Consider the following 12,118-nt stretch of genomic DNA (forward strand, 5'->3'; position numbering starts at 1 on the left):
TGATAAAAACTGGCGGTATTTTCCTAAAGAAAAAGTTACTCTACAGTTGAATGAATTCATAATTAAATTTGTATGCAGTTTTCGCTTTAATAATAAATATGTGGTAAGTTTTTTTAATTTAAGTTGACCAGAAGAATTGATTAGCTTTGAATGTAAACAGTTTGAAATATATGTTCAACCTAACCTTATAGTCAAAATGTCACCTTTTTTGTGCTTCATTCCAGGGCTTTTTTAGGGTAGTATGAGTTAAAAGGAACAAAATGAATTATTAGCACTGTAGACGCCAATATATATACAAACTATTTTAGTACAAAAAGCTTCAAAAGTTTCCTCTTTTCTATTTTACATTATCAAATTAGCAATGAATGCTTCAGTGTTTTTTGATGCCATTGGTACACAGGAGCAAACCTACTACAATGTCGGAGCGAAAGAACATAGTGATTATCAAATTATGAAAAACGACATTGTTAAAATGGAATTGACCAAAGATATAATGGGACTTCCTCTAAATATTATCTCATCTGCTTACACTGAACTGAATTCAAAAAAAGAGCCGATAGAAAATAAGGATGTTAGATTATATAGGCCTATATCGCCGAATAATGATGAAAATTTTAGTCCGTATGGTTATAGAAATTCATCATCTGGACAGGATAATAGTGGTAAATCATCATCTATTAATTTTGTATCATAAAAGTTTACAGTGTTTGTAGGCATCAAATATAATACAAGGAACAACTATTCCCATATCAGTAACCAAACGCTGGTGTTTGGTAAATATTCTCAAATATCTCAAGAATTTCTTGGCAATTGTAACAACTACCAACATCATAGTACTAATAATGCTCAATATACTGTAACTAACAACAATTATAGGAATAGTAATAATAATAGTACTAATACTGCAGATAATCATACTGGACATTTTACTAAAAGTAGTAGGTGAGTAAAATTATCATCTCTTTATTACTTTTATTTTGGACATTTTACTAAAAATAGTAGGTGACTAAAATTATAATCTCTTTATTACTTTTATTTTGGACATTTTACTAAAAGTAGTAGGTGAGTAAAATTATCATCTCTTTATTACTTTAATTTTTACATTTTATTTTATAAAATCATATCTAATTTGGTATTATATTCTTTGAGACTTGCTATAACTTCTTGATCAAAAGTTTCACTGTATACCCATTGTGATTTAACAATTTCTTCATTAAACAGCAGTTTGATCAATTTTTTTATGCCAAAAACATTAAGAAAATACCATGAACATGAAGACACCCAAGATGGTTCTAAGTTATTTAATTCTATACTTCTTTGAAGCATTGCCTTAAATGAAGATGTCAAAGGAAATGGAATCTATAATTTAACTAATTATTACAACACTAGAAATTATTTAGCACTGCCTAAAATCAACCTTGGTACAAATAAATCCACTAAACATATAAGAAACCCAAGTACCAGCCATTATCATGGGTAGATCTTTGCTCGAATATTCCTTGAAAGTGTTTAAATACTGATCACCATATTCAGGAATAACAGATTGTTTATTATTTAACTGAATATTACGAGAGTATTCATTTAAGGATGATTCTAGTTGTTCTTTCAGAGTTCTTTTCCTAATATTGATTGCCTACAGTTTAGTTATTATTTTTAGGCTTGCAATATATCAATACATACTTGTTTGGATAAATATAAGTGATTTATTTCGAATGTAATTAGTCTATTTCTCATGTGCACTACTTGGATTTCATGTAAATTTAATTTTTGATGGTTTCTTACTAAAATCATTGTGTAGTAGGCTAGGCATTCTATTAGACAAGTTAACAGTGAAATGGGTAAGAATACCCAGGATCTGATTTGCGTATCCAATGGGAAATCTCTCAACATTTTCTTCAGAATGTCGTTAACACACTGACACCTGTCTCTCAAATGTATCATTGTTGTGTCTACAGGGTGTTAAAATGCTATGTATAAAAAATAAACCTATAGAGATTATTATTAGCACTGACATATAAATGTATAAAACATTTCAGGATCAACCAGCCATCGAATCCATCAACCAATCCAAACGGAACGTCACATAGGGAGCCGCGAAGGAAACCACTCAATTCCTATTATCGATACGGTTCGGATGTTATGATCAGAAGGGCGCACGGTTTAACACATAGGTACTCATATCATAAATGTAATTATGTCTTATAAAATTTCTTTCACTTAGATTTAAATCACGGTCAGACATAATGAAAATAGATCCCAATCCACCGGAACTGTTGAACGGAGGACCTTTTGATCAGCTGAGTCAAGCTATTTGGGATGTTTTCAATAGTAAGGCGCAAAAAATCGAAACTTACGAGAACAAGATATCCCTGTGGAAGGATCTCTTCTTATATATCAGGGTGAGATATCATTGATTGATTTATATATAACACTTGGCAGAACAAACTTCGCTGGGGCCAACCGAGGAAGTTTTTTATTTGCAAATATAGGGTAGGGTCATTTATGATTAAACAGGTAACTAGAAAATGTGTTTTAAAAAATTTCTGTCCGCAGGGTTTTAGTTTGGGTTAAACTGGCTCTACCTTCATCCGGCAATATGCATTTGGTGATCTACTCAGTTGTACTGTTTTTACCTAAATTTCCACGATATATCCTGCACGAAATGGTTTCTGTTTCTCCAAGTAGTTTACAATCGAGCTATTGAAATCCGCCTTTAGGGGTTGCACACCTTTAATTGCAAACTTCTCAAATTCCAGTAGACTAAGTCATAGCGACTTCCTTCCTTTGATAATCTTACACCTTGAACTTGCTATGATGCTTGATCAGAAAACCATGCACTCGAAATGTTTTTCTCAGCCCTTTGATCTCTCCGAAATCTTACCGACTAGTTAACGTTAGTAATTATTAACACTTAAGTAACTTATAGAGATTAAAACAAAACTTTTAAATTACCTGAAAAAATTAGTTGTACTTTGATACTCAGTGTCTTATTAGAGGCGCATTTAGTACATGTTAGACTGAGGTCATACTAGACACAGTACACATACAACGAGAAACCAGAGGTTAGCATCACCATATTTTGTTGTGTGGTGAATTAATTATAATGTGAAATCTTCAATAGATGGTACCATAGGTAAATAAGAATAAACATTTTTACTCAAAAATAATTTATTGGAATGTAAAACCACAATAAATTTATTTCTAGAGTCCTAAAACAAATTTATATTTTTGTTTAAATCAGTGGAGTAGTGTACGAGATCATATTAGCATATATTAGAATTAGTAAAGAAGAATTGATTGTTTGATAGCATAATATAGATAAAATGAATTAGTGTGTGAGAATCTTACGCTTTCAGAAATGCCTCAACCACTATGCGTTATATATAGTGGGATCGACGATGACAGGTTTTGGATTAAACACTAGCGATATCGACATGTGTTTACTGATAAAACCATGCACTGAAGACCCCAGGTTAGATTCTGTTCACCAGCTCCACCACATAAAGAACAATCTTTTAAAATATGGTAGATTGTTTGCACTATTGTTTGTCTGTTTATTTTTTTTAATATTTTGCTGCTTTAGGATTGATCATTGATTCGGAACTGATACTTGCCAAAGTCCCCATCCTGAAGTTTCGTGAACAATCCAGTGGTTTTGAAATAGATCTAAACTGTAACAATTCTGTAGGTATTTATAATACTAATTTGTTATATTGCTACGCCAGAATGGATTGGAGGGTAAGACCTCTCGTGGTCATGGTGAAGTTGTGGGCTCAAGCCAATCATATTAATGATGCCAAAAATCTAACAGTGTCTAGCTACTCTTGGACCTTAATGGTGATACATTATCTGCAATGTAAGCATTTCCTTTTATCATGTTATATGAATATAAAAACGGCTATTCCTTGTTAATGTAGGTGGTATATCTCCTTTCATTTTACCTTGCCTTCATGCATTGTACCCAGAGAGGTTCAACTCGGACAAGAGCAGAATAACCGATGTCCATGAAGATATTAGATCTGGAGAACTGGATAACTATCGTTCATATAATACTATTTCACTGGCAGAATTATTTATAGGTAATCTCTCTAAATAACCAAACAATACTGAAATTGATTAAATTATTTTGTAGGTTTTTTTGGATATTATGCTAATTTTGACTTTAGCCAATACGCCATATCAGTACGAGCTGGAGGTCGTCTCCTCATTGAAGATTGTAAGCAAGTGAAGGCGCCAAAGAATGATCCGAATCAGTGGAAGTATCTCTGCATCGAAGAGCCTTTCGACTTTACAAATACTGCGAGGTCAGTGTATGACCTAGCTGCTTTTAGGCATATTAAAGGTGTGATCACGAAGACATACGAGGAATTGATACGAACTAAAATGCTAAATAACGTTTTACCAGTGCTCCTAACGCCAGAAACACCACTGGTGATTTAAAGAGAATCAAAGGATAACGGTTGTCAATTTGGTATGTGAATGTTTTCTTTTTTAATTGCAGAATGAGAAATGTATCGATTTTGTTGTCCATACCGAGTTATTGTGTTAATACTGTGCAATATTTATGGAAGCAGCTTGTACACTCAATTTAAAGAACTTTCGACCTATACATAGATCTGATAACTGCCACTTCTTATTGTAACATTCCGAAACTAAAGATGAATCAAGGCTGTAATGAACGTGTTAGTCTAACGATGTGCCATTTTCAAGTCAATTTAATTTTATATAAGCTCTCTTTCTAGAAGAAAACATAAAATAAATATAGCCGGCAGCTCGTGACTGGATCAAATTGATATGCTTTATGTTATTCCTTTTTCATTTTTTGTGTATTGTGATTGTCTTTTGTTTAAGTTTAAAAAGTTCCTAAAAAAATTTACAAAAAAAGTCAAAATTTCGAAAGTGCAACATTTATAAAAACGCCACTTTCGGACTATAAAAAAATCAGTATTAATATAAGTTTGGTTTTTTTAAGTACTTAAGCATGTATATTTTCCACTTTTCTCTTGTGTTATGAATGCTGTGTTCCATTTGATATCTTAAGACACAGTTGTGTTATATGACACATTGTGGTCGCTATGAACGTCAACCAGTAAATAAAGCAGATGTCAGAAAATTGTTACGCTTAGAATAGAAACAATGTCAACTGATACATATCATTGTGGGGCCGTTAATTTATGTAAGTTACTTCTAAGTAGAAACGTATATCAACGATAATTGTTGACTTAATTTAAGATGTAAAAATATATTAAAGTGAATGTGATTTTTTTCCCGTGTACATTAAGATTTAAGGGAATTTATCGCTCTTTTACGTAGAGTAATAATCGTGTATAGAATAATTTTAAAAAACAAAAAAAAATGTTAGGTTAATTTAAAAAAAGGTTGTGGTCGTTGTCAATCGAAGTGATACCTCCGTTTACTGATCCATCTGGTGAGTAGAATAAGAAATAAATAGAAAATAGGCCACATCCTTCACCACCCATGTATGTGTCTCTTGTAATGTTTGTCTAGATGATAATAATAATAAAAGACACCTTTTGATAATAATGTGAAAACAATAATATAAAAAGATATTTTTTTGGAGGACGTTTTAAGTAGTTGGAGGGGAATAAATAAAACAATATATTTGTAGTAAAAAACATGAAATTTTTATGTGATTTTTCTGTTCATTTTGTGATCTCAATACGTGATTTTTTGTTGACCTGAAAGTTGTTATATTGGAAATTGTTCCCATGAAAGCCACTCTGATATCCGGTTCGCATCGACTTTCATGCGGAACCACTATTCCAAATATACCTTTAATTTATCTTTCATAGGGACAATTCCGTTTTACTTGATTTTAGTCATTGGTGCCAAAAAATTAATTTAAAAATTGTTGTTGATCGATCTCTCGATAAAGTATTCTATTCTAAAAAAAAATATGTACAGGGCGGGGTCACGAATCAACTTCTTCGAAATACCCCTGTGTTCGTGTTTTCGAACTCCAGAAAAGCTACAAGAAAGACCGAGAATTTCGAACGCTGAGTCGTGACTCGGGTCCTTTGTTATTGCAGACAATATTTTTAAAAAAATCGGATACAATAATCATACAATAAAATGTTGGAGATATGTAATGGTAAATCTCATTAGGTTGTATTAATGTAAAACTTTGAGAATTATATGTTTTAGGTGGTCTACGTTCCAATTCGTTTCGATGAGTCGAGTTTTTATCAATCACATTACCCTTGTAAAAAAAATAGATCGTAGAACCACCTAAGGCATTTTGCGCGGCGTTGATGAACCAACCGAGTTTGGCAGGCTATTTATCAACCGTCGCCAAATTGTTCTTATAGCGAAATCTCGGGATTTCCTTTATAATTAAAAAAAACTCGTGAAAACTTTTCCTTTTCAAATAATATATATAGTAATAAGGGTTAAGAGAAATTGTACCTTTCTAAAATATTTTTACCTATAAGAATATTTATGTCATTTGAAACTTTTGCCATCTTATTGGAAGAGGTTTCAAACTTAAAATGAATACATGTATTTTTCAACAATTTAAAGTTTTTTCAATAAAGAATATATTAAAAGCGAAATTGTAATTTCATTTGTTGCATAAACTGTGTATTACCCGCCATCTTGGTATCCTCAGTGTCAAGGCGACAGGACGGATTTTCTAGTGCTGTGATAGTCGCTGATTCCAATTGGATCAGGGTATTGTAGTAAATATGTTTGTGTTTGTCAACAGGCAAGAGTGTCAAATGCGACAAGGAAATTCATACCAGTAACTGGGCTGGATAGGATCGGATGATCTCTTAAGTTGGCTACTCGTCAGTGGGTAGACTAAATGCCGAGGACTGTGGTTCGGAGCCATCGTTAAGCTATAGGTCCAATCACTTAAAAAATCGAAGTGGTATGTTACACAACGCGAGTGATACCGCTTTGGTAGTCTGGAAAAAAACTATGCATGTATGTTTAACTTTTCTGGAACCGTGCTACAAAAATTACTTTTCATGCTGTGTGGAGTAACCTATGATACCCTACTGTAACACTTCGATAACTTATGTAATTTATGCATGATTTTTTACAAAGTTATGAAATAAAACTCTAATAATTTCAACAGTTTGTTTATTGTGAAAAAAATATTTTCATTTTGACATTAAATTATTATTTTCCCTTAAATCATTACTTTTAAAGTTAGGACATAAAAATGTTTTAGTTTCGTCTCGGTGTACAGTGTAAATGAGTTTTTACATCTACTACTTGATATTATAGTCTTTCTATCCCATGATCTGGCAAAAAGCTGATTCTTCGATTTGCATAATGTTGAATCTTTCTAGCAGGATTTTCCTGAATCGTGACATTGTTGGTCGCAAGAGATAAATATATGGCAATTATTGCTATTTTATATAAATATCTATATATAAATTATTGTTATTTTGTTTCATGTTTAGAACGTTTGGGAGTGCAAGTTCTTGTGCCAAATTTTGTAAAAAAAATCGTCGTCTATTTCGGTCATTACATTTCCAATTGGAAACATTTTTAGTATAAATGATATAGGCATTGAGTGCAGTCATATCAATCAATCATAAAAATCCTAAATGGCCATCTTCTAGTTGAATGAATACATACGTATTTTATATGTCTCACGATGCATTATTCGTGTAGGAGTTTGATACGCTGGGAAACGAAGATACCCTACGTAATTAAATTACATTTTTCGTCGAAAATTCCAACTAAAATCAGAAATTAGTTTAAAAATGAGCTTAGTAATATATCTTCTATGATTATCTGAAAGGAAAAAAAAACATTTGGAAAGTTATTAAAAAGAAACCATATTTAGGGTATGTAAAATACCCCGCTCGGCCAAGGAAAGGTTAACTATGAGGTGTGATGGACGAACTATTTACGTTATAAGGGTTTCTTTTAAATTACGTTGTAGTGGAATGTACGTAGTGTCCACCGTTGAATTAATAACCGCGAATTCTTCCTATTAAAATAAAAGTTTTTTTTATTTAAACCCTATAATTTCATAACTTACTTATACATTAAACCTCTTACAAAAAAATTAAAGCTATTTTAGTAGATATTTATAATTAAATAATAATACTAGGACACTGTGATTTAAAAAAGTATTATTTAAATTTAAATATAACCTTATTGATTGTTTTTCAATCACTTATTGAAGCAAATAATAAAAAAATCACTTCTGAGAAGTATTGTTTTACAAATAATTATATAATAACTGGTTTTGAACATTAATTCTGTGGTTAGAGTTTTTAAAAGAGGCACATTTTTTATATAAATCTATATGTATTATAATTAATCAACAATATTACACCACTTAGTGGTACACAAGTATATTCATGTCATCAGGGTATCATATTATACTTTGGCATGCTTTAATATAACAATAAACAATATATATAACTACTTAACAATAAAGTAACATGAGTTATAAAAAAATATATATAATTATTGTAACAAAAACAAATATGTCAAATAAGATGGTGATTAAATAATACATTATTAGAAAAATCTACACTTTTGTGATGTTTAATATTATTTATATTGTCTTAAGGCACTTTTTATTTGTCATATCCCTGGGCTTATATTCAATGACATTCCCTATGAACACTCACAGCAACTTCTTCACTGTTTATAACTGGTTGTTGCTCATTAGGTAATTCTTCCTGAGAGCTTCCTGGACTTTCCATAGGTGGTGTGGAATGTGATGGCTCTCCATTAAAAGTACTAACATCTGTTAAAGTGTAAAAAGAATAAAACAAATTTAAAATACAACATATTTTTATAAATATAAAACAAAACTAAATTACTTATGGAGAGGGGATTACGGAATTCATGGATATAAGGAACTAAAACAGGACATCATATTTTTGTGAGGTACCAGGACTACCAATTGTTGACTCTTCTAAAATATAATTTCATTTTTAACAGTGTATAATAAATTAGAAAATATATCTTGCTTTACCACACAAATATTGTTACTTACCAGTTTCTCCACAAATTTGAGTGCAATAAGCATCCCTCAATATTTGGCAATTTTCTAAATTAATTTTCATAAACATTTGTCCAAAAATAAAATAACCCAAACCCCCTCCAATTAGGGCTGATATGAATATCCAAACATCATACAACATTACAGACAACATGATTAGATAGCCAAGATTCTGCAAACAAACCCATAAGGTTACTTCAGTCCCAAAAAGTAACATTCTAAAAAAAAACAAAAATTAAAAAGACTGAAGCACAATAATGAGAATATTTACCTATCAAAAATGGTAATATTCAGAGGGTTTCTTGGATTTGTTATTGTTTGAGCGAGAAGAGTAGCACTTTCTGTCGGACATAGTTGTTTTATTTGTTTAGCTCTCAATATGAGTTCTCTCTGTTTACTTTTTGTCTGTAAAAATCTGTAGAAAACTGGTCACAACTATGAATTAAATTTTACAGGTTAAAGTACTTACCTTAAATATTCGAAAATGAAGGACATAAATCCTACAAAAAAACATACTGCCGTTAATGATCCGGCGCTTTTAACATTAATGCCTCTGATCAAATAAACCCCTAAGTCGCTACCAAAATAAAAATACTGTTGATGCATTACACTTTTATATGCTTTCCCACAAATTGTTTCCAAACTGTTTATAAACTTGGAGCTGCCTAATCAACCTTAGGCTATTCCATTGAAAAACTGAAATTATTTTCAAGTCGTTCTGATAAACAGCTGTTATCATTGTTATTCAAGTAGTCAGCTGTTGTCGCTCACAAACCACAAGATTTTGTGCATTATTTTCACGATTAACTGGTTGCCTAATGGTAAAAATATTCATTAGATAACAAAGTCTTTGTCTAAATACTGGTCGCCTATATTAAAAAACAGTTAATTTAAAATATATTTATTAAATATATATTACTACATAATTGTAATAAAAAAAGCCTAAATACTAACAAGAAATGATATATAAATAATATACATAAAAATTTTAGTTTTTAATTTTATTCTTGCACAATTTCTTCGTAAGCTGCTCGCCGCATCTTGTTCGTTTCCACTTCATTCTCCGATTTTGAAACCATACTTTTACCTTAAAAAGTTTATATAATAAAAATAATGAAATCGGTATCAAATATGTAATACTTACTTGCCGTTCTGTTAGGTCTAACGCAACGGATATCTCATATCTTCTAAGCCTAGTTAAATAGTTAGACCTCAAAAATTCCCGCTCTAATTCTCTGATTTGAGTTTTGGTGAAAGCTGTTCTTTCTTTTCTTTGTTTAGAAGCAAAAAGTTGCTTTATATCTAAGAAATGAAAAATGGATTTAAAATGGGTGGAAATTGGTAATTATTTGTAATTTTAGTTATTTATATTACAGGTTTATTTTATTTATAATGGACTTATTAATAAATGTGAGTAGTTTTTGACCTTTAGACCACCCAAATAGTGATGCACATTGCTTGCATATATATTTTGATGTGGATCATTGACATATCGACGTTCCGTTTCAGCCTAGTGATATTAATTTCTCAGAAAATCACGCCTTCTGGGAGTTTTCATAGTGTAATGCGATATTTTACAACTATACATTCATATTTAATTCGTTATGGATGGTAATATACAGTTTATATACAAAAATTTAAGTTATTGGTACTTTTTATTCCTTCTGTTGCAATCTATAAATTGTAAAGATAGAATCGCGTTTAGTCTGAATCTTTCTACATCTTTTTTAATGAATCTTTTTTAACAGATGGTCCTAGACTTATAGGTGCATCTTTTAGTCATGGTGTTTGCTTGTACCAATAATTTATGGCTTTAGGGGAATCCTTAAAAAAGCCTTAAAAATTCAATTCTAGAAATAATATCTATTATATAAGGACAATCTTTTTTGTTTAAAAGGCAACTGTTACATAATTTGCGCTAGTTAATATTATTTATTATTCCATATTTGTTGTAGATAAAAATTAAAAAGAATTCTTTTAAATAAAAGTTTGTATCTATATAAGTTTGTTTAATTTTATTTCTTTATATATAATTTAGTTTTGAATTTGAGATTTTCTATGTGTATGTTAATTTCCTTACATATATTTTAGTTTTGTTAAATGTGTTTTTACGGTTTTTAAATTAACATTAATATAAATATGGAGGGGGAAAGAAACCAAGAAATAAGACTCATTAGAGCCATTTTTGACCAGGTTTCGCGACAAAGAAGTATTATTCTTTGTAACATGCTGCTTGATTTCAATTTCACCTGTCATTACCAACTAACAAACGTAATAGTTATTTTTAAAGGTTCATATAATGTTAGTATAAAATTTGCATATTAAGAGAATTACTTACCAGCATCACCAGCAAACTCAACTGAATGTACATCGACGTAGTTTTCTTCCTGCCCATTCTGTTTGGCTTCAGTATCATTGTTTCCATTCTCGTCAATCCTCTCGAACGAATGTTCCCATTTGAACTCGTTCCTGGAGTGAGTTTCACCATCTCCACTCCAACTATCGTCGCCTTGATAGTTTTTATTGATGGAGAAGTAGTTTTGGACGTCCTGGTGTTCAGAGAAGTAGTCGTAGTCGTTGTACAGCGCGGGGCCCACGCAATAAACTTCACTGGGCTTATAAGGGGCGTAAATTTGGTCGGTTTGATGGTGATTGTGATAGTAAAAGTTCGAGTAAATCGCGTTGCTAGTCTGTGGATGGACCTCCGACGATTCCATCTTGATGTTAATCGACGTGCAATACATTTCAACTGACGACGTCTCGATCCGAGATGGGACAAGCTGGTAAAGCAATTAGAGCAAGCCGAGATTTTTCAGAGATATATCTGCGTGAGCGTGCACGTCTCTGGCAGATCCCTAATTAGCATTTTGGGTTGACGTTTATCTGTTCACTGGGCCAATGAGGCGTTTCGAAATGTGACTGCTGGGCCGTGGGAGGAGGACGTCGACTGGAACGACGCACGGTATTGGCCAAGAATCCTGGTTCACATTTTTCGGGAAGACAGAAAAAACAAATGGGTTTCGTCTATTTCAACATCTTTCATATATAATTTAATATATATATATATATATATATATATATATATATATATATATATATATATATATATATATATATATATAT

The 12,118-nt window shown here is 31.4% G+C and overlaps 4 protein-coding genes across 5 annotated transcripts; 1 reads left to right on the forward strand and 3 right to left on the reverse strand.

Annotated features, from left to right (window-relative positions):
- The first annotated feature begins 169 nt into the window (after window positions 1-169).
- LOC143195291 (poly(A) RNA polymerase gld-2 homolog A) lies at window positions 170-6,572 on the forward strand. The gene is made up of 8 exons (XM_076402307.1): window positions 170-662; window positions 714-942; window positions 2,037-2,171; window positions 2,222-2,399; window positions 3,357-3,525; window positions 3,584-3,856; window positions 3,918-4,079; window positions 4,133-6,572. Exons 1-8 carry the CDS (start codon window positions 362-364, stop codon window positions 4,438-4,440), a joined length of 1,755 nt encoding a protein of 584 aa, XP_076258422.1. The 5' UTR covers window positions 170-361; the 3' UTR covers window positions 4,441-6,572.
- On the reverse strand, window positions 1,111-1,941 carry LOC143195692 (ER membrane protein complex subunit 3). Its single transcript, XM_076403089.1, has 3 exons — window positions 1,681-1,941; window positions 1,418-1,633; window positions 1,111-1,359 (listed from the first exon to the last, which is right to left on the reverse strand). The coding sequence occupies exons 1-3, from the start codon at window positions 1,939-1,941 to the stop codon at window positions 1,111-1,113; spliced, it is 726 nt and encodes a 241-aa protein (XP_076259204.1).
- Window positions 6,573-8,431: 1,859 nt separating the features above from the next.
- On the reverse strand, window positions 8,432-9,741 carry LOC143195303 (uncharacterized). Of its 2 annotated transcripts, none has more exons than XM_076402327.1 (4): window positions 9,465-9,741; window positions 9,267-9,410; window positions 8,990-9,213; window positions 8,432-8,737 (listed from the first exon to the last, which is right to left on the reverse strand). In XM_076402327.1, the coding sequence occupies exons 1-4, from the start codon at window positions 9,599-9,601 to the stop codon at window positions 8,592-8,594; spliced, it is 651 nt and encodes a 216-aa protein (XP_076258442.1). In that variant the 5' UTR covers window positions 9,602-9,741; the 3' UTR covers window positions 8,432-8,591. The 2 variants fall into 2 exon arrangements, with proteins under 2 accessions (XP_076258442.1, XP_076258443.1); XM_076402328.1 differs by lacking the exon at window positions 8,432-8,737 and adding an exon at window positions 8,752-8,908.
- A 139-nt stretch (window positions 9,742-9,880) lies between these two features.
- LOC143195302 (uncharacterized) lies at window positions 9,881-11,853 on the reverse strand. The gene is made up of 3 exons (XM_076402326.1): window positions 11,334-11,853; window positions 10,140-10,297; window positions 9,881-10,082 (listed from the first exon to the last, which is right to left on the reverse strand). Exons 1-3 carry the CDS (start codon window positions 11,737-11,739, stop codon window positions 9,984-9,986), a joined length of 663 nt encoding a protein of 220 aa, XP_076258441.1. The 5' UTR covers window positions 11,740-11,853; the 3' UTR covers window positions 9,881-9,983.
- Between the last annotated feature and the right edge of the window lie 265 nt (window positions 11,854-12,118).

Source organism: Rhynchophorus ferrugineus, unplaced genomic scaffold (genome assembly GCF_030347505.1).
Source record: "Rhynchophorus ferrugineus isolate W39M unplaced genomic scaffold, kcgeb_rfMv2 rfM4, whole genome shotgun sequence".
In the NCBI taxonomy this organism is placed as follows: Eukaryota; Metazoa; Arthropoda; class Insecta; order Coleoptera; family Curculionidae; genus Rhynchophorus; species Rhynchophorus ferrugineus.

Excerpts from the sequence above, each read along its gene's own strand:
- LOC143195692 (XM_076403089.1), bottom strand. The coding sequence starts at position 1,941 with ATGATACATTTGAGAGACAGGTGTCAGTGTGTTAACGACATTCTGAAG. Across the intron at positions 1,634-1,680 it reads ACTTATATTTATCCAAACAA|GCAATCAATATTAGGAAAAG; the intron begins GTATGTATTGAT and ends ACTAAACTGTAG. Across the intron at positions 1,360-1,417 it reads GTGGATTTATTTGTACCAAG|ATTCCATTTCCTTTGACATC; the intron begins GTTGATTTTAGG and ends GTTAAATTATAG.
- LOC143195291 (XM_076402307.1), top strand. The coding sequence starts at position 362 with ATGAATGCTTCAGTGTTTTTTGATGCCATTGGTACACAGGAGCAAACC. Across the intron at positions 2,172-2,221 it reads GCGCACGGTTTAACACATAG|ATTTAAATCACGGTCAGACA; the intron begins GTACTCATATCA and ends TCTTTCACTTAG. Across the intron at positions 2,400-3,356 it reads ATCTCTTCTTATATATCAGG|AAATGCCTCAACCACTATGC; the intron begins GTGAGATATCAT and ends TTACGCTTTCAG.
- LOC143195302 (XM_076402326.1), bottom strand. The coding sequence starts at position 11,739 with ATGTATTGCACGTCGATTAACATCAAGATGGAATCGTCGGAGGTCCAT. Across the intron at positions 10,298-11,333 it reads TGAGTTTGCTGGTGATGCTG|ATATAAAGCAACTTTTTGCT; the intron begins GTAAGTAATTCT and ends TTCATTTCTTAG. Across the intron at positions 10,083-10,139 it reads TAGACCTAACAGAACGGCAA|GTAAAAGTATGGTTTCAAAA; the intron begins GTAAGTATTACA and ends AAACTTTTTAAG.
- LOC143195303 (XM_076402327.1), bottom strand. The coding sequence starts at position 9,601 with ATGCATCAACAGTATTTTTATTTTGGTAGCGACTTAGGGGTTTATTTG. Across the intron at positions 9,411-9,464 it reads TTCATTTTCGAATATTTAAG|ATTTTTACAGACAAAAAGTA; the intron begins GTAAGTACTTTA and ends AGTTTTCTACAG. Across the intron at positions 8,738-8,989 it reads TCAAATTTGTGGAGAAACTG|ATGTTAGTACTTTTAATGGA; the intron begins GTAAGTAACAAT and ends ACACTTTAACAG.